Source organism: Lepus europaeus, chromosome 19 (assembly GCF_033115175.1).
Source record: "Lepus europaeus isolate LE1 chromosome 19, mLepTim1.pri, whole genome shotgun sequence".
Lineage (NCBI taxonomy): Eukaryota > Metazoa > Chordata > Mammalia > Lagomorpha > Leporidae > Lepus > Lepus europaeus.
In genome coordinates, this window is record NC_084845.1 from 20,013,700 (window position 1) to 20,035,052 (window position 21,353).

The following is a 21,353-nucleotide window of genomic DNA, read 5'->3' on the forward strand; positions in this document are numbered from 1 at the left end:
AGAAAGAAAGAAAATGTGCTACGTCCACACGATGGAATATTACTCAGCGTCACACAGGAAGGAAACTGTCCCAGGCAACATTACGGGTGACCCTCGGAGACACTACGCTAAGCCACAAAAAGACAAATCCAGCACGATTCCCTGCATGTGGAGTACCCGGGGTAGTGAAACTCAAGCTCAGGTACAGCAGAGATTCCGGGGGTGGAGGGACAGGAAGTGTGGGGGAGGGGTGACTGCCGAAGGGGTAAGGGGCTTCATGTGGGCAAGATGGAGAGCTCGGCGGCCACACGGCGGCGTTGGCTGCACAGCACCGGGAACGCACTCAGCTGGTTAAGACGGTAAATTCCCTGTTACGTGTGCTTTACCACAATTGTCGTAAAAAGTGTCTATGGAGCCCCTACCAGGTGCCAGGCACTGCTGTAGCCACTGGTGAAGGACTGGATGCAGCAGGTGCACCAAAGCCCTGTTGTCCTGGGGCTCACACCAGGGGGAAGCAAACAACCAAACAAGAATGCTTCCCAAAGTCCTGAGAGATGGTGACACAGGGTCCCGCTTCCAGACACAGTGGCGAAGCTATTGACAACGGAGCAGTGAGATGGAGCCAGCTCTGCAGTAGTCTTTGTCAAGAACATGCCAGAAGGGCCGGCACCACTGCTCACTAGGCAAATCCTCTGCCTGCGGTGCCGGTACTCCGGGTTCTAGTCCCGGTTGGGGCGCCGGTTCTGTCCCAGTTGCTCTTCTTCCAGTCCAGCTCCCTGCTGTGGCCCAGGAAGGCAGTGGAGGATGGCCCAAGTGCTTGGGTCCTGCACCCGCATGGGAAACCAGGAGGAAGCACTGGCTCCTGGCTTCGGATCAGCGCAGCACCGGCCGTAGTGGCCATTTTGGGGGTGAACCAATGGAAGGAAGACCTCTCTCTTTCTGTCTCTCTCTCTCACTAACTCTACCTGTCAAAAAAGAAAAGAAAAGAAAAAAAAAAGAACATGCCAGAGACATGACAGGCAACACAAGGACCACTAAGGGACAGACTTCATGCAACTGAGGACAGAGAGTAGATCCTAGGACCTCAGCTGGCCCAGAGACAGAGTGAGCGATGATGGGGCCTTGTGAGCCGCGGACTTTACCCCACGAGGTAGGAGTGGGCAGTCACTGGGGAGCTTCAGCATGGAAGGGGTATGGCTCCAATGGCCCCTCCCCACCTGCACCAACAACCTTACTCCCCCACCGTCCCCGACAGCTCCAGGTGGTATTGGGCATGTTGCTGCTCCTGAGGGCTGTGTCCCTGGGGACTCCCAGAATGCCTTGGGCAGCCACCACTATCAGAATCCACTTCTGAGCTCCCACAGAGCCTCTGCTTGCCTGGTAAGGAGCTGAGCCGGCACTGTGCTCTCTCCCTGGCAGGCTCCCACTTTTTGCAAGAGTCAAGGCTCTCTGTCCCCCACGAAGTTCCCTGGAGCCTCCCAGCATCTTATGGGATCCCACCTCCTGCAGACGACACCATTTACACAGCTACGAACCCAAGAGAGGACAGGTGACTCCAAGCACCCAGCCACACAGAATCCAAGCAGAAGCCGGGTGGAGCCGACACGCGATCCCCTTGCTCCATGCGATTTCCAGAAAACCGTTCAACACATTCCTGGCTGTCCTGACCCAGCCCATTCTACCCTAACGCCTTCTTTTGGAAGATTCCTGACGTTGTGGCTGGTAGGAGGCGGGCTGGAATGTCGGGGAGAAGAGATGCTTACGTCACGTGCACACTGAGGAAATGACAAGTCCTTCAATCTTGATCTGCTCAAGGCGCGGTGCCCAGCTGGCCCCCAGGCTCCAGCCAGATCGACACTCCCAGCTGGCTGCTGTTTGTAGGGGACCCGTTGTGAAGACCCTCCCTCACGATGAGTTCTGTAAGGTTCACTTCTATCTCCCGACATGTGCACCCCCTGCACCATCCACAGTGGCCACAACATGTGGCCAGCAAAAAGCAAAAGTGGCTGCAAGGTCACACTGCAGCAAAGCTGAGGCTTTTAAACACTCTGCTCGTGGAGGATGTGGCACCTACGGTGTTTGGCTCTATCCTGCTGCCATGGCTTCCAGCAAGCACCTGTTGGTGAGGCTGTTCCTCTGCCCATGAGCTCCAAGAAGGAGGGGCACGGGGAAAAAATGGTACCCTTGGAACCACCTCCAAGACTCATGAAGGAGGGTGTTCATAAGGAGGAAGGAACTGGCCATGGAGCCAAGGTCAACACTGTCCCCTGTGATGTCTCATGGCTGATGGCACCACCATGAGGGCTTGATTCCAGAGCCACACTCCTCTACCCTGTGTCCCAGTCCCCCACATTCTCTCCTGCACCAGGGAGACCCACTCAGTTCCCAGTGACCCCCACGGCAGGTCCACAGTGGCTTGAGGCTCTTGGGCACCTGGAGGAGAGTGGCGGGAATGAGCCCGGTTGCTGGACAAGTGTCCTTTGTGCCTGGGACAGCACGTGTCATCCCATTCCACATAAGCTAGCAGGTGTTCCCTGCTCAGCCACTGTGTCCTCAGCTCTGCCCTGGGCACCATGAGGGGACTGCAACTGAGGACAATGCGAGTTCAGCCCTGTGGAGCTCAAGAAATGAACTTCAGGTACGCGGCCGGGTGAGCTCCAGATCAGATGTGCCCTGGATAGGGACCTCAGAGCTCCAAGTCCCAGCTTGAGACCGTGGCGGGCATGGCTGTGAGGTGCTGGAAGGCAGGGTTTTCTGCATTTGCCAACATGCAGAGCAGCCAAACCTGCTGCCTGAGGCAGAGGTAGCCCTGGGGAGGGGAGACCCCCTTGGTGAATTCCTACACGCATGTACTCAACACACAGCCCAACACCTCTAATGACACACACATACACACACACACACCCCACATATCTTTCCAAATATCTACACACACACACACACACACACACCCTTTCCTAACCCACGTGTCAACACACAGATATTCACAACCACACGGTTACACCAAGTCTGCACACCAAATACAACATCTTAACCCACAGTAGCCACAAACACACACTGTATTCCCATTCCAGCCCCTCTCATCCATACACACAACAAGACGCATATACAATGCATGCCCACCCAGTCGCATACCAACACATCCCTAGCCCAAGACACACACCCCAGCACATGGCTAAAGCCTGACACACAAGCATACACACACACACACACACCCCCTCAGCAACCTACAGTCAAAATCCTAAGCCCGCGTACAGATAGACAGCCAGCTATCCCACCCCAAGGCACACAGCAAGTAGTCCACATCCACAGGAAGTGATGCAGCTGTCCCACCTCCCCAGCCCTGGGCGCTGCCCCGAGAGGACCTGCGCTGGGTCCAGGGCGCAGTGACAGCCCACAGCATCCGGCTTCCGTGGGGCCAGTGTGACGTGGCTGCATGGTGGCTCAGCCTGTGGTGCCAGGGGAGGCGCAAAAACAAAGAACTCCGCCGCCTCCTCTGGAAGCCTTCCCAGCTGAGAACCCTGCCCCCCTAATTTACACCTCAGAGGACCGACTGACCTGCGAGGAGGATTAGAGACCTCCTCTTTCTCTTTCTCTACAGCTCCCAGTGGGGGACCCCTCTTCTGAAGAAAGAGTGGGATGGGATGGAGCCAGCTGGGGGCGGGGAGGAACTGTCAGTGTGCCTGCAGGACTTGTGCCTGCCAGTGCAGCAGTGTCCCTCTGCCTGCGTGTCCCCTTCTCTAGCCACCACCAATGTCCCCAGGCCACCTTACCACGTGGAGCTGCACAGGAGGGCATGCAAGGGTCAGCAGGGCATCATGGCTCTGAAGGAGAGTGGGGAAACTGAGACTCGGGCAAGCTCACACAGGTGTGCTGTGTCACCTGCCTCAGCTCCACCTCGAGGCCAAGCTCCTGTGGCCTCCTTGGGCCATTTCCCCTTTCCTACTCCTTGTCTTGAGCAGCAGTGACCTGCTGCGCATGTGAACTTGAACGTGGGCTGGGGGATTCCTGCAACCATAGCTTCGGGAGCTACTTCAAGGGCAAGTTTGGGGCTCAGACACATCCCAGTAAGTCATGGGCTGAGTAGAGCAGGTGCAGGGCTCTCTGCCTTCCTTGCTTCTTTTCTGGGAGACCCGTGAGGATGAACCCCACTGAGACAGGCGGGAAGGGAAGGAGTCCTCTGTCTCCTGGAGCCTGGTCCCACAGGAGCTGGGCTTTGTTAGGCTTGAGCTGCACACACAGCAATCTGGGTTCTGCCTTCTGCTGTGCTCACCCCACTCTCAGCACAACCCACAGTGGAATCGAAAGGCAAGAGTTCAGAAAGACGTGGGTTCAAATCCAGCCCTGCTGCTTCCTAGCTTTGCGAGTCCCCAGGCCTCGGCTTGCACCCCTGGTGACGTTCTCTCCTCTCCAGTGCAGAGACTTTGTGAGAGCAGACTCCTGGGGATGCATGAGAAATGTGGGGACAGCAACAGGAGTCAGAGCCCAGGGAAGGGTCTAAAGGCCACCTGCTTTGCCTCTAGGAGGGGAGGGAGTCCTGGGAGACTCCATTGGAGCTACTGAATGCACCCCAAGCACGGTCAGACCAACCTCCAGGAGCCACCAAACCTCTGTGGTTACAGCTGCAGTTAAAGTGGGTGTGAGGGCGGGCAGAGTGGACCACCCTGTACTGAGCCCACACCAAGGAAGCAGCAGCTGTGACTGCCCCCTCCATGGGAAAGGGTGTGGCAACAACAGCTGATGCCACCGTCTTTCTGGGGACACAGGCGAATGACAACTGGAGTTAAGGGGGCTTGGCCAGCAAGGCAGGCCCCCCAGTGCTGTGCTCCTCCTGACAGCCAATCATGGGGCCAAGCTCCCCACCTTGCCAAAGTTGGTTTTGCATTGCATGGTGTAGAAACAGCACTAACAGCAGACTCCATTGAGTGTGCACCTGCTGATGCTGGGGTCTGTGCTAAGCACTTAACACAAGTGCTCTTGCTGATCCCATTTTGACAATGAGGCGCTCAAGGCACAGACAGGCCAAGGTAGCCTTGCTGGGCCACACAGCCCAAGAGCCAGACCCAGAGCCCTCAGCCAGGATTACCACAGTCTCCTGCTTTGAGGCAGCCCTACAAGTGTAGTCCTAGGGACCAGGAGAGCAAACCTGTAGCAGCGCTGGGTGCAGCAAGACCCTGGGGGTGCCCCTGTGGCTGCTGGACTTTGCCCCCATGACAGCTGGAGAGGACAGGTGGTGGCACAAGGCCCGAGGGGAAAGGAGGCAGAAGGGGGGCTCCTTGGCCCTACTGCCCACTGGGCACAGCAGTCTTCAGAGATAACACAACAAGACTCAGATGCAAAACTAAGCCAGAACTCTATGACATCCTCAGCCCCTGTGCCTCCAAGGTCTCTGCCCTAGTGACAGTAGATGACAGCTTGCACAGCTACCTCTGGGCTGGGCATTTGGTCCAGCAGCTAAGACAGCCAGGTGAGACGCCCACAGCCCACCGTGGAGCACCTGACTTCAACCTGTGGCTCCAGGCCCTGGCTCCAGTTCCTGCTGAGGCAGACTGGGGGGCAGGGGTGATGGCTCAGGTGACAGGTTCCTGTCCCCAGAGGGGACGCCTGGATTGAGTTCCCAGCTCCTGACTTTAGCCCAGCCCAGCTCAGCTCCAGGTAGGCATTCTGCACATTTCGAGAGTGAACCAAGGGATGGGAGCTCTGTCCGGTGTGTGTGTGTGTGTGTGTGTGTTTCTGCCTCCCAGGCCAAGGAAAGAAACAGATGAGAAGGAAGGGCTGGGGAGGGGAGAAGAGGAGGGGATGGGAAGAGGTGACTGCAGCTGGGAGGGAGGCGAGGGCCAGGGCCTCTGCAGGCTGAAAGGCCTCACTGTCTTTGCTCTTCTCCACCTGACTCCTGCCTTAAGGATGAAACCGCCGAGGCCCAGAGCAGGGAAGCCAGGGCCCCAACTTCCAGCAGAGTGGCTGGAACCTAAAAACACGCGTGGGGCCACGACGCACTGCTCCAGGCCGTTTCTCACACATCAGGTAGTGCACTGGCCTCTGACCTGCCAGCCAGGCGTCTGACCATCAGAAAAGCAGGGCCAGCAGAGGCTCGTCATGGGCTTGGCATGACTGCTTCCGCCCAACTTCACGCAGCTCGGGCTCGGTTCCCGCCCCACCTCCCAGAAGTGCCCACACTCGGGGTACCCACAGTGTCCGGGCCCCTGGGCCAATGCCACAGATGGAGGAGGATGTGACATCACAGGTGCTTCCAAAAGCTCATGGAAAATGGGATTTGCTTGGCTCAATGATTCTGAAATGCAGGCACCGTTCTTCTAGAATGCGCATTTTCCGTGAACTTTATGAAGACCCCTCCTAGATACCGCTTCCATTCTTTTTTTTTTTTTTGGACAAGATAAGATAGAGTTAGACAGTGAGAGAGATAGAGAGAGGTCTTTCTTCCATTGGTTCACCCCCTAAATGGCCACTAGGGCCGGGGCTATGCTGATCCGTAGCCAGGAGCCAGGTGCTTCTTCCTGGTCTCCCATGTGGGTGCAGGAGCCCAAGCACTTGGGCCATCCTCCACTGCCCTCCCAGGCCACAGCAGAGAGCTGGACTGGAAGAGGAGCAACCGGGACTAGAACCCAGAGTCCATAGGGAATGCCGGCACCGCAGGCGGAGGATTAACCAAGTGAGCCACGGTGCCGGCCCCTGTTTCCATTTCTCCACAGACTTTTCTGTCACCCCCATAATGGGGGGGAGGGCAAGGTACAGGCCGTCCAATCAACCTAACCAGTCCCCTGCGGGGCAGGTGCAGCAGCTCCTGAGTTAGGCTTCCCAGCAGGTCCAGTGAGCAAAGCTTGGGCCCTCCTTCCCAGCATGGGGTCCAGTGGGAGACCACGGGACCAGCCGCCCGCCTGCCCCGTGCTGATTCCAGCTCTCAGGCCACACAGAAGTGACAGCCTGCTCAAGAGCTCAGAAGGTGGAACCGGGAACCTGCCCCTCCCGAACCTGCTTTGGGCCACCGTCCTGCCTCTGCCTGGCTGCCCGCGCGGAGGACCCCCATCCCCGGCCAGGGAGCCCGCCAAGCCTCAGACACTCACTCTCATCCTACTCCATCCTGCTCACTTCCCTCCAGACCTGAGGCAGGGTCGTGGGCGGGGGTGGGAAACCCTTCCTCAGAGGATCCTGCTGGGCTCTTCTCCCAGGGCCTCTTCTGTGTGCGGCAAGCCACTGATGTGGACTCAAGTTCAGAGCCAGGGAAACAGGAAGGCTGCCAGACCGTCTGGCTGGGGACACGTCTCTGCTTCCTCCAGGAAGCCACCGGGATTGGCTGATTCTAAGAGGGAAAGCGTGTTACTATCATCAGGAGGTTCCTGACCCCTTCCAGGCCCCCGAGGAACAAACGTGGGTACCAATGGCATCCAACAGCCCCCGAGCTCACACTCTGAGTTATCGATCTGCCCACTCTGCCCAGGCTGTGAGCACCTGTGTGCTGAGCTGTGTCTCCCCACTCACCTTTGCATCCGCGGTACTGAGGACACCGCTTGATGTTCAGAACCTGCTTGCAGAGCAGCTCATCCTCCAATGAATACACAGATGAATTAATGATGGAGCACAGGGAGGAGTGTATTTATGAAGGAACAAGTGAGTCAGAGGACGCTGGTGTGGGAGCTGCTCAGTTCCAGACATAGACTTCAGGATGGGCTTAGGAGGAGTTTTCCGGCAGAGAAACTCCAGTTCAGGGAGACATGGCCTCAAGCCGCAGCCGCTGCAGGTAACGCGCGACACCTGTGCAGCCCCAGGGCGGCCTGCCCAGCCCGGAGAGTCCGCCCGCCAGGCCTCTCTCCTAAGCAGAGGGCCCGCAGACGGTCACCACCCTCAGGACACAAGCACTGCCGAAATGCTCGCCCAGGGCAGCAAGTGCTGCCCACCAGGGGGTTGGCCAAGTCATTTTACAGATGGCGATTTTTTCTTTCCTGCTCCAGATTTCCAATCTTTCCTCAAGGAGCTTGTACGAGGCTTGAAAAAAAAAAGGGGGGGGGGGTAGCTCTGACTCTTGGACAGGAATATGCCAGCAACGGCTCACGGGCCAAATCCAACCTGTCGCCTGTTTTTGTAAATAAAGTTTTATTGGAACAGTGCTACACTCTTCCACGTGTGGCAGAAGTGGGATCATGTAGCCTGCAAAGCCTAATACATTTATTATGCTGACCCTTGTTTGAAATATCCGTGCAGTCCAGTAAGGACTTAGGTAGACATCTGGACAGTACGATCCTTTCTTGGCTAAACAGGTGCATCAAAAGGACCAGAGTGGTCTGAACCAAAACACTCACCATGGCTGTCTCTAAGAGGCATGCATTTTAAAAGTTGCAAGAATTTATTTGAAAGAGTTACAGGGGCCAGAATTGTCGCATAGCGGGCAATGCAGCCACCCCAGACACCAGTATCTCATATGGGCACTGAAGTTCCAGTTGCCCACTTCTGATCCAGCTCCCTGCTAATTGCCTGAGAAAAGCATCGGAGGATGGCCCAAGTGTCTGGGCCCCTGCTATCCCTGTGGGAGACTCAAAAGAAGCTGCTGGCTCCCGGCTTCAGCCTGGCCCAGTGCTGGCCATTGTGGCCATATGGGAAGTGAACCAGTGCATGGAAGATCCAAAATAAATAAATAAATCTTTTTGAAAACATGAAAGAGGTAGAGAAAGAGGGAAGGTGGGAGGGAGAGAGGGAGGGATAGATAGCTTCTATCTGCTAATCCACTCTCCAAATGGCCACAAAGGCTGCTAGACAGAAGCCAGGACCTGGAACTCCATCCAGTTCTCCCACATGGGTGCAGGGGCCCAAGCACTTGGGCTGACTTCCGGTGCTTTCCCAGGTACATTAGCAGGGAGCTGGATTGAAAGCAGAACAATGGGACAATGGGATTCTGGCATCAAAGTGGCAGCTTAACCCATTGCACCACAGCCAGCCCCTAAAATATGCACTTGAAAAATACTTTTTACACATGTTTAGCTTTTAGATGTCCAAGATAAACAAGACCTATCTTCTAGTTTAAAAATGATTAAAAAGTCATTAAACACCACCAGCCGCCAAGTCTGAGTGCCCTCCTGCAGGAGGCCGAGCAGAAAGGTTTTGAAGGTCACAAACAAGGACATCTCCCGGGGGGTCAGACCCCAGTGGGAAAGGGACACACAGTGCCTGGCTCCCACTCCCCCACCAGGGATCATGTCACACAGTGCCACTGCTGAGGCATCACTGCAATAGTAAAGTAGAAATGATTAGAAGAAGAAGAAGAAAATACCTATTGTCGCAATGAAGTCAACCAGATACACTTAGCCGCGGCAATCGGGAGACGGGCGTGTGTGCACCAAGCTTCAAGGAGCTTGAAGACCAAGCTTCAAGGAGAGGATCAACCCCCACGCTTGATGTTGGTGTCATCGTCAAGTTGGTTGGAAGGGCTCCAAAACGCCTCTCAAGATGATTGAAGACGGGCAAGGGTGTCCCAAAGCCACAGACGACAAGCACAGAGGTACAAGCTTCTGGACAATGCTTTAATGAAGAGCGGGGACACTCGGTGTCTCGCGGGTGTTGGAGCCGAGGGCACACAGGAGGAAGGAAAGCAGGGCTAGGGAAAGGTCCCACCCGGGGCGTCTGGGCGAGGGAGGGGATGGATCTCTCTCTGGAGCGTCCCAGCCCCCAGGCACCCAGAGAGCGGACAGAGGCTCCCCAAAGGTTCACGCTGGCTCACCAAGAAAGCTGAAAACCGGTGGAGAGCCAAGCCCGCACACATCCGTCAAGTCGACATCCTGGCTGGGTACCCTCAGGGGGAGGGCCGCTCCCCCATGTGGCGTGGTGGGCAGCCCCGCCAAGGAGTCAGCTTGTGCTGTGCCTCTCACTTCTTCCAGACACATGCCACATGTCACACAACACCCCAAGGCTGACAGCAACACAGAGATGGGTCCCACCCCAAGCTCAGCCTTGGACAGCTTCCTCTCCAAGGGGTGTAACACCAGGAGGCCAGCAAATCCGCCTGGATGGACGACTGCCCTTGCTGCTTGCACAGCTCCTGCTCTACCAGGGGCCCACCCAGCAGGTCGCGGGAGGTGGCATTCAAGCACCCATCGTTCTGGGTCTCTGCAGCAGGTGTTGTGTCAAATCTCTCTGCTTAGCTTGGCTCTGTCACCAGCCAAGCCACCATGTTCTAGAGCCTGTGCCCCCAGCACGTGGACAGACACAGTGTTGGTCCCTTCTGTCATGTCGATCACCGTGGCTGGCTCCACGCCATCACAGCCAGGGCAGCCAAAGACTCCGGTGAAGACAGTGCTTGAAACACAAAGCAAAATAAATAGTTGGAAGTGCAGCCCCAGGAAAGCAAGTGCGCTCCAGACAAAGAGAAAATAAGCCAGGCTTAAAGTCCAGGTGCACACGGAGGGGGCCCATAGGACCCCCCCCCCAGCCTGCTCAGGTGCTGCCCAAGAAAAAGGCCTGCCCAAGCCTTGCTCCCCAACATTCCTCTGGGGAGGGCCCATGGATTTCTAGAAGAGCTTTCCACATGGCGCCTGGTTGTGCAGTGCCAGACTCCACAGCTTAGGTAAATGTTGCTATGGCCCCGTCCTGCCAACAAAAGGCACCAGGGCCCTCCGCTCCTCTTAGCTCCAGCGACACTCACTTCCCGGGGAGATCACAGAGTTCCCCCACCACCGCAACCACCTGCAAGCCCACCTCCTGCCCTGCACCCCTCAGGAGGGCCCTCTTCCTCTCTGTGTGTGCAAGCCCGGTCCGCAGCGGTGGCGCAATGCCTCTCAGATGCCGACAGAGGAGCCCAGAAGGGCAGCGGGCAGACCCCAGGGTCACAGATGGCAAAGGTTCCAGCCTGATCATCATGATTTCAGGAAGCTTGCACAGACCCAATCTCCCGATCTCTGCAGGTGCTTCTCCACCCGTGCCACCCCGCTCGGAACAGCGCCGCGGTTAAAGGCGCCCGCTGCTCACTCCCTCGCTTTCCCAGGCTCCGGCGCTTCCCAAATGTTCCCCTACCGCATTCCTCTGCGTTCCAACTCCAGACCCTCCAGCAGGCTCTCTCCGAGAATCCAGCGGAGACCGCAGGATTCCAGTGAAACAGAAGTGCGGTCCTGCCCTGACCCCTCCGAGGCATCGGGGGCCACCTTCCAGAACTTTCTCTCAGAGGAGCAGCAGACCTTTCCTGCCTTGCCTTCCCCAGGAGGGAACTTCCCGTGACAGGGTCACAGAACTTGAGAGCAGAGAAGGGACTGGAAGCATCAGCATCCTGGGTGGGCAGGACCCAAAGCCACCCTCTGAAGAGGGGCAGCCCCACGACATGGTGGGTACCTGAAGGCACAGTCAGCCAGCGGGTGGAAGGCAGCCCCTGGAAGCTTACAAGACCCACTCTGGCCAAGGGACAGGGTGGCTGCTTGCCAATCAAACTGCTAATTCCAGCCCCAACACAGCCGAGGTGGCGGCCAGGGCCTAAGCCCGGTACCTCCCATTCCACTTACTGGGAAGCACACAGCGAATGCTCCAGGCTCCGTTTTGGCCATGGACTGACTAAATCCGCTGCCTTCTTCTAACCTGTGCTCAGTTGATCTGTGTTTTCCTGATTACCCCTGAACTCGGATCTCAGAGAATATACCCATTCCTCGTGTTAACTCGCATCAGGAAGGCACACCCCATGGAGCTCTTAGGCAGGGCTCCGTGGGCAGGAACGCTCCCCAGAAGCACACGTGGAGGAAAAGAGAGGCGTCCACTCTGAAGATGGGTAAACTGAGGCTGTGTGGGGGACACAGGCAGGCCTTGGGGGTCCTTGGCCCCTGATCTGACCCTTTGCACCTCAGATGGCTTCCTGTGAACCAACCAGAACCCAAGGAGGGCTCTGCACCTGGGATTTCACATTGCACGTCCCTGATGTCACACCCCCAATTCAAAGACCCCCGAAGCCCGTACAATCCCCCCCTCTTTCTGAGATGCTAAGAGACAGGCAGCATCGGCACCCCCAGCCCGAGGAAGTGGGAGTTATCACTCCATGCAAAGGGTTAAGAGAGACAGCAGGAACCCCTGAGTGTCCCAGAGCACTCCCCAGCAGTCGCCATGAAACACAAGATAATAAAACTTCACGAAGTGAGCAGGAAGTTTATAAAAAGGAGCTGCGTGTTGGCGATCGGCTCTCGGAGAAGGAGGGAGGCAACGCGACAGCCCCAGAGTAAGCAGCACCTGAGAGCCCTGTGGGACGCGGCATCAGCAGGCAGCCCGGGGGTGGACGGAGCACCTGCAGAAAGGCGAGGACCCAGAGAGCGAGGTCACTGGGGCCTCTGACCCTTGTCACATCTGATGTCGCCCCCACCCCACCCCCAACCCCCGCCCCGCATCAGCGCAAGCGGGCAGCCACCTGGGCCTGCGGCTCAGAGGCAGGGCCTTGGCCACCGTCCGTCTGGGCACAGCTTCGGCACACACAAGCAGAGCCCCGTAAATCTCCACAAACACAGCGGCCGCCTGCACACACTCCCACGGCAGGGACGCGCGCGGGCTGCATATGGCGCTGGGCTTTTAACAGCTGAGCTTTTAAAAAAGTGCAGCTTTTCATCTCACTGACCCAGCTCCCAACCTAGGAGGTGGGGAGCGGGCCGGGGAGCCAGGGGACAGTCAGGGGACAGGTCCGGGAGAAACAGAAGCTGGGGTGGGCAGAGGCAGCCTCGACTCTACGTCTGATTTGATATGGAATTTCAGCCTAGTGTCTGCTCCAAAAAAAAAAAAACCCTCTGGAAAATGCCATGAGGTTCTCGCTTTGCCATCCCTGTTTTCAAGTTCCGAATATCATCTTAAACAGCAACCTCTTTCCCATGCTTTCCATGTAAAAGTGAAGAAGCCTGTCTTGGAGGCAGTCCCTGGCTCACATGCCTCGGATCGGGGCTACCATGCCTTAAGGACACGCATAAATGGGGTCATTGTTTCCCAGGGTTCTGCCCAGCCCAGAGATTAGTGCCCACGAGGCCCGCGGGTGTCCCCCGCTCCTTCCTCTCGCCTGCCTGGAGGTGGAAAGGAAGCCGGGAGGAACAGGAAGTAGCAGCCTGATGGGGCAGTTTTCCTGGAATTCCCTGGAAACTTTTCCTTTCTGTTTCCTCCACTGATAATGCCTGTCTTCGGCTCTGCAGCCAGCTCCCCTCTCCCCCCTCCCAGCCCCCTGTTGCTGCAGCCATCCCTGAGCTCCAGTATAAAGTTTGGCTTTTGCAGCAGGAAGCAGCTGGGCCAAGCAACCAGCGAATGATAATGACCTCAGAAATCTGCTGTTCGCCAGGCAACAATAGGGTGCTCAGTCTACTGGAAAATTGTGTTCATCAGCTAACTCTGCTCAGTTACTAATTGACATTGCCAAATATTTTAAGAACAATTGGAATGCACAAGCAAAAAAAAAAAAAAATGAAGATCTTAATCCTCAGACTTAAATTTTTTTTCTTTTTCCTTTTTTTTTCCCCCTCCTTTTAGATGCCTGGATTTGTTTGTGTGGGCCAGGCTGTGTTGATCATGAATGGGGGGGTAGGGGGGCGAGGGCTGGGGAGGGGTATCCACACGAGGAACAGAAAGAAGATCTATCATATCACTATACACCACATGTAAATGCACGGGGGTCCCGGAGAAGAAGGCCTTTGAGGCTGTGGTCAATGGGCCTACACAGGATGGAGACCCAACATGTCAGGAATGCGGTTCAGGCAACAAAAGAAGCCCTGGCCGGGCTTTCAGCCCAGCTGATCAAATAACCCTCGCCCATCTCAAAATATTACAGCAGAGGTAGCAGGGGTTAACGATATTTTCCTCTTTGCATCTCTCCCTGGCTTTCCATTGATCATGCAACTTAGCCGACTTTATTTAATGAACAGAGGGTCAATGCATTCAATTACCCCTTCCCACCATCAGCACTTCAATTATCCCCACTCCAAAATTACGGGGAATTCGGAAGGTAACTGCCCTGTTGGATATAATGAACAGTATCGTTTCTTAGTACATTAAGTTTTAATTATTGGGAGTGTGATCTCCAAAGCAAAATCTGAAGGAAGAGAACTTTGGTCGTTTCCCCGACTCCCAGCAAAGCCAGGATCTGAGCCGGGCTTAGAGGAGGTTTTAGGGAGAGACGCAAAGATGAATGCCATCAGAGCCTCTGCACGCAAAGCCAGAAACGAAGAAGCCTCAAAACAGCCACCCCGCTCTCTAAATGCCATAAAAGAGTAAAATTTATAAGCTGCTGCTTTCCAAATAGTTTCCCTTTGCATTGTGCAGGGAGGCCGACATGGCATCTATGAGGGTGGGAAATTATTGGCAAATTGAATATAAAAAAAAAAAAGAAAAAGAAACAACCACAGCAAAAATAAAACAAAAGGAAAAGATGGGGAAGTGATCTGTGTGACCAGTTTTGTCCGTTTTCTGTTAGAAAATATGACCTCTCAATTTGTCAAAGGTCCTGGTTTTCGCAGTTGATCTTAAGCTTGGTTCTCAGCAGTTTGGAAAGCCAAGAACAAACACATTTTCTGGTTCACTGGAATCATTTTCACATGTTCACTGATTCAAACATTCTTTTGCTCACATAACACACAGCTGCATCCCACATTAGCCTAGCCAGTGACAGTCGCCCATCTCGGCAATAACTGTTTGATTGCAAACTTGACCCCCTTCTTCGTCTCGGTCTGAGCAAGACATTTTTAACAGCCACTCCGTTCCCAATCTCCTTTGCAAAGAATTACATCAGATAACAAAGGACGCCTCTGCCACTCATTGTAAGCCTTCTTCTAGCGATCTGTTCTAAGAGGCTCTGGCAAAAAGGGTTTTTATGATGAATTCAGAACTACTATCATGTTAAGAGCAGCGTTTTATAAAGAAGAATTCATTGGTTGAGATCTGAAAAAATACTTTCTCAGGCCCTACTGACCCAGTTTTCAACAAAAAAAGAATCAAGTGATGCAAATGAAGTTTTGTGACATTGTTATGCAGTCTGAGAAATTTGTAAAACCGTGTTTTCCAGTTATTTCTTAATAGAAGCCTTAATAAGTACTTCTTTCTTTACTTAAGGGCTTAAAAATGTTTTTTTCCTCCCCTTCACCTTGAAGGCTTCTCTCTAACAGGTAATAATAAAATAGCTATTGTGTCAAGATTTTTTATTTAAATGCTTATTTTCCTCGCACTTCCTACAAGTCAGACTTGTTAGGAATAAGAGGGAAGGCTAACCAGATTTGGCTAAGAGTCCCAGATCCCAGGAAAACCTGAATGCTGCAGGCGCACAGCTGACTTGGGCTGCATATTGGTCCGCCATCAATTTTCCTACTTAGTCAGAAAATTATGAAAGGGTCTCATTTGAATATGAAGAAAACAAAGAAGTCAACCAGAAATGAAAGAATCAGTATTCACAATTGTCAAATCCTTCAATGAGGGAAACAGAAGTGAGACGATAACCACAACTCAAGTGAGAGTCTCTGTTGAGTTATAAGTACACGGCTGGTTCTTTTCAGCAAAATGCCCCCTCACCCCACCCCAGGGTATCCAGAGAGAGAGAGGCAACAGAGAGAGGAATAGCACAGGGCTATCGCTCGGCCAGAAGCCCATCAGTGATGAAGCTGAGCACTTTGGCGAGCCCTTCCGGTTTTGGCAGGTCCCAGAGAGGGATTGGAGAGCTGTCAGAGTGAACTCCGTGAACACTTGGGGTTTTAGTCACTTTGCCCTCTGCCCTGACAAGCTCCCAGCTCCAATCTGCAGGGAAGCCGCACCCCATGGAAGAAGCAGCCAGGAGGCCTGGCACCCTGCTGCCCCCCATCCCAGGGAGGGGGGCTCCAGCTCCCACAAGGAGCCGGGCATCTGCAGAGCCCCAGCTTTGCCCTGCAGAGTGTTCCAGGCAGCAGTCGGTCCCCCTGGTGGGACCGCACCCCTCCGCGGTGCGCTCGGCGCTGGGGGAGACTCTTCCACAGTCTCACCAGTAATAAATCGCCAAGGAGTCCCGGACTCCAGGAGTAGACAGTGTGTTTCATGGGTATTTAAGCAGCCGCATTAAGTGCTATCGGAATCTCTGGAATGTGTAGCTCAGATTTATGCGTCGGAACAATTCTTTACTGGTTTGCAATAAGCCGGCACACTCACACTTGATTTCAGTACTAATTTTGTCCCAGAAGAAGTGTAAGCTGATGACGACAAAGACGACAACCACAACACAACTCAACTGGCGTCTCCTTAATACCTGTAGCAGTGAATTAGTGAATTGCCTCCCAGACTGGGAGATTTCTCAAAACTGCTAAGGGGTGGGGGTGGGGGGTAGGGAAGAAGAGAAGACAAACTTTTCCAAAATGACCCTCAACAGTGTGCTACCACATCTTGAACAGTGGGCAAGGCAGTGCCTCGAGGTGCCTCAAACTGTCTTTCATTTTCTAGACTTAATGGCTGATTGTAGAAATCAATGTTGCCATTAGTAACAGGGTATTTGTTATGGCATGATTTCCTCTGTTGTTAGGCTGCAGAATGATCACAGTATTAGCGAGGTGCTTTCTTTATAGAGGGCGAGAGATATAACTTTCAATTTACCATCCATTAGTAAGGGACTTTGGAAATGTGGATGAAGGCAACCTCTTACCTGCTGCTGGGTAGCGATTTTAATTTAGTGGATGTGTGTGTGTGTGGGGGGGGGGGTGTCAGCCGGGGCCAGGAAGCTTCACTATTTCACAGACATTTTGATGACAGATTTTCCGTTCTGCTATTTTAGATCCCTCCAGCCGTATCCCCCGTGGAACACGGCAGGGTTTAAGACACGCGAGCAAGCATCTGTGGGGCAAACCTCTGACAGAACAAACTGGTGCTCACCCACGCCCCTCCCCCAGGTCCCACCCACCTGATGGGTAAGCCCGGGGGGTCATTCTGAACTGGGATGGGCCATGGGTGTGGTCCGGTGAAGGGAATGCCCGTGTGCAAAGGAGAGCACTGGGGTGGATAAGCAAAGCCGAAGACGGTGGGCGGGCGGGAGTCTGGACCCAGGAATACCCACGCAGGGAGCCCAACGCCAGATCCTGGTGACAGTGAACGGGGTCAAGCTGCAGATGGGGTTGGGCACGGTGGCCGCCTGGCCATCCGCGCACCCCAGGGGAGGAAGAGGAGGTGCGCCCAGCGGACTTCCCAAGAAGCCGGTGCCCAAGGGCAGGCCAGGGAAGAGAACGCACAGCTCTTCCCTCCAGGCAGGGAAGACAGGCAGGGCCCGGCCTCTGCCGCCCGCCACCCAGCCACACTGACCTCAGAGCCCAGCGGAGCTTGGGCGCCCGCAGAGCCCTCCTGCCCGCGGCGGCCCGCGTCTTCCCGGCCTACGTACCTGAGGAGGACGGCGAGGAGGGGTGCGGGCTGTCCTCCTGGGCGCTGCCGGTCTGGGAGAGGCCGCCTCCCACGCCGCTCTCCTCGGTGATGTTGGAGGAGCCGGGCGTGGTGGAGCGGCTCACCGACTGGGACTCCTGGTCGCTGCCGGAGCCGCGCCTCTCCTCCAGCCCGGCGTGCAGCCCGTCCTCGTCGCTCTTGCGGTCCCGCTTGTGGACTCGGGAGTGTACGACCACCTGGTGGTAGGTGCGGAACACCCGGCCGCAGTCGGGACACTCGGTGGGCTTCTCCTTCATGTTGCCGGGGCCCTGCAGGTTGTAGTCGAGAGTCTGGCCCAGCCCCTGGGACAAAAACTCCCGACTGCCTTCTAAGGGGTCCAGCTTGCTTGGCAAGTCCCTCGGATTGCCCACTTTCGTGCCGTGAACCAGATCAGCGGGCATTTTCTGCTTGGAGCCATCTGCCGCCACCAGCACGTACTCCCGCTTCTCCTTATCAAACAGAACTCCGGCGTTTGCCAACGCGTCTTCGTGGTTGCGCTGCAGCGGATGCTCCTTGGCTAAGAAGCCGTGCTCCATGGCCATGCCCCTGGCCATGAGCTGCCAAGCCTGGTAGCTGTTCACAGGGTCCATCTCCGCAGCCTTCGCAGCCGCCTGCAGCCGCTCGATGCAGCTGGATTTGAGCGGCGGCACGAGGTTGAGGCAGCCCAGGAGCGAGTGCTTGTCGCCTCCGCCGCCGCCTGCGCCCTCGGGGAGGCTGTGGGCCACGCCGGACGCGGGCGACAGCAGCTTCCCCAGCACCTCCTTGTCCTTTAGGGCCAGCTCCCCTTTGCCGTAGAGCTGGCCGGGCTCGCCCAGGCTCGCCTTGTCCGGCGCCAGCAAGCCGCTCTGCAGGCAGGAGAGGTACCTGGAGTACAGGTTGGCGTGCGCCTCCTGGGCCATGCTGCCCATGGGCACGGGCACCTCGGGCTCACTGGGGGACTTGTTCTTCACCGACAGCTTGTTGAGGTGCACCTTCATGTGGTTCTTGAGGAACCAGGGCTCTTTGAAGCGCCGGCCGCAGATCTGACAGCAGTGCTCGAAGGAGTCTTTGTGCTTACGCATGTGGCCCTTAAGGAACCACGCCTGGCTGAACACCTGGCCGCACACCTCGCAGCGGAACTCGTTGGCCGACTGCTCGCCGCCGCCGTTGGGGCCCTGGCCCTGGGCCGACTCGGCCGTGATGTGCGCCTTCTCCACGTGGCTGATGAGCTCCTCCTCCTGCGAGGCGGCGAAGTCGCACAGCGTGCACTTGTAGGGCTTGTGCAGGATACGGATGTGCCGGTCCAGCTCCTCGCGCTTCTTGAACTTGCCCTTGCAGAAGGTGCAGCGGAAGCCGGCCGCCGGGGCCACGGCGTCCTCCTGCGCGCTGGCCGGCTTGGGCGAGGGCACCGGATTGGCGGCGTCCGGCACGCCGTGGGCGGCGGCGGGCAGCGCCAGGCTGCAGGCGGCCAGCGGGGCCTGCGGCGCGTGCGGCAGCGGCTTGAGGTCCGGCCGCGGCTGCAGCAGGCTGCCCTTGAGCTGCTTGTCGCGCAGGATGGCCCGCTCCTCCAGCTCGTGCAGCAGGCGGTTCTCCTCGCGCACCCGCCCGCGCCCCTTGCCCAGGTTGCCCAGCTTGTGCGTCCGCAGGTGGATCTTGAGGTTGCCCTTCTGCGCGGCGCGGTGGTCGCAGTAGGGGCACTTGAAGGGCTTCTCGCCCGTGTGCGTGCGCATGTGCAGCGAGAGGATGCTGTTGAAGCGGAAGCGCTTGCCGCACAGCGGGCACGGGTACTTGCGGTTCTTGCGCGCGTCATCCTCGATGTCACTCATCTGCGACATGATGCCCAGGTTCTGCCCGTTGAGGAACTGCTGCAGGTCCACCCGCCCGTTGAGGCTGGTGTCCACGTCGCGGCCCAGCTGGTTGGCCAGCAGCGCCATCTGACTGCCCAGGGGCTGGCCGCCCATGGGCACATGCGCCTTCTCCTCCAGGGGCGCCGGGGCCTTCTCCTCCGCGCCGGGCCGCGCGTGCAGCTCCGGGAAGGCATGGCTGAGCTGAGATGTAATCTGGTGCAACTTCTGACTCATGGCATACTGGCCGTTGAGGACCGGGCCGCTCAGGTGGGGCTCGGCTTCCGGCGCCGCCGAAGACACGCCAAGACACAGGCTCGCTTCTTCCATCCCTGCAAAGGAAGACAAGGGTTGAGATGGGTGCCAGGAACCGTGGCTCGGCCAAGTGACGCCATCCGCTGGTGCGGAATTCGCATTTCTCGCCTTCCTTACCTACACATGATAATGCTGCGGAATTAAAGTCAAAAACAATCATAAAAGATGAATTATTAAATGCCAATTATGCAATATGGCATTGCTCCTCCAATTTGTTGTGGCGAGAGATCGTCTTCCTTGTTATTTTCTATTTACAGACTGCAATTACTCATTTGCATTTAAATTATTAATGTTTTACCACTTTCAACAACACCTAATAACAAATCAAGGGTCTGGGTGGAACATGTTGCCTCCTTGCCTTCTCATGGTAGCCCCTGTACCTGTTGGTGTTGGCCAAAGTTTGCCTTACAGCAGAGTGGCTTCCCGGCTAGCCCAGAGGCCCTTGGAACTTTTGTTTCAGGGTTCTTCAGGGTTCTATATTCCACACATTCACCAGTCTGAGATGAAAGAGATCGCTTTATGATTTGGCCAAAAAAAAAAAAAAAAAAAAAAAAGGAAAGGAAAGGAAAAAACCCACACACACCAATGGCATGATATTTACTGGTACATAATAAAACAAGATAATGTTTTGGGAAAAAATAAAGTAAAGGACAGGCTTTAGAACAATAAAAGGGATTTTGCTTTAGTCAACAAAAAGTGCAGTAATATCTCATTAAGCTGATTAGTATGCTGCTTAGAAACAGTACTAGGTGCTGTAACACATGATTATAATCATAAAAATCCTTCAGTGTTTGCAAGGAAGCATTAACGAGGTATATTAAATTTTAAGGAGACTGCGAGTAGCAGCTTTGCAAACCTCAGAGATTAAGATTTAACCCTTATGTTACGAAACACTGTTACTTTGTCATTTGGTAACTGTGCCCATCCCAAGGAGATACATTATCTCCCTGTGGCTTGTTGACACTGTTCCAGTTTGGAAGGAGGTGAGGACTCACCCTAACCCATCGCAGGCTCGCTCCCTGTCCTTTAGCTGACATGATATCCAGGGCAGGGACTTGGATTGGGCTTCAAGAGATCTTTTATAGAACTAGATAAAAACCAATTAAAATCCAGGGCTAATGCCATAGGAACTCTCCAACAAGTTGGAGTGTTTTTAATAACTTTCCCAATATACGGTAATGAGTACAAATTGTACCTGCAGTATGTGTTTTGCAGAAAATTAGAACTCAAAGCTGTTTGTTAAACACTAACAATCAAAGCTGGTCTGTGTCATTGTCCTTAATAGTCTTCTCTCCCCTCCTTCGGCCTGTGCAGAACGGCATGTGGGGCGCTCTGCTTGGAAAGGCATTGAACCCCAGCCTGAGGGTCCCTGTGTCCCCAGGGAAGGAGACACACTGGAAGGAGACTCCACTGGAAGGAGCCCAAGTTCCTTTCTTGCCATTGGAACAGGTGCTGCATCTCTCTCCTCTTTGGGTGTGTTGGCCATGTGGATCAGGAGCAGTACTTGAGCCCTAACCAGGACTGAGTCCTGGGCCAAGAGATTCCCCAAAAGTCACGGATGGATTCTGGAGGAAGAATGTTCAGCCCCAGCTCCGCCCCTGACCACCAGGCACTGTGCGTGGCAGGGAGGCTCTGCAACAAGAGACCTGACTTCCTTGGCCCGAGATGGACTGTGCATGCTCCGTGTGAGGGAGGGAAATAAATGACTTTGATGTTTATTTCTAAGAGGGAGAGAGCCTGCATGCAGCCATGGCATAGGGTCAGGTGTGTCCATGAATGGTGCCATGGACAATTGTGTCCACAATGCGCGCGCACACACACAAGCACACACGCACATGCATGGCCACTTACAGTAGAAGACTCCCAAGTCGCCAT

The 21,353-nt window shown here is 55.3% G+C and overlaps 1 protein-coding gene across 2 annotated transcripts in view; it reads right to left on the reverse strand.

Annotated features, from left to right (window-relative positions):
- ZNF536 (zinc finger protein 536) overlaps positions 1–19,493 on the reverse strand; it is a 247,859-nt gene extending 228,366 nt beyond the window's left edge. For both annotated transcript variants that reach the window (XM_062177770.1, XM_062177771.1), the window contains exon 1: positions 17,303–19,493. In XM_062177770.1, coding sequence (XP_062033754.1) covers positions 17,303–19,493 — 2,191 coding nt within the window. The remainder of the gene's footprint in view (positions 1–17,302) is intronic.
- Between the last annotated feature and the right edge of the window lie 1,860 nt (positions 19,494–21,353).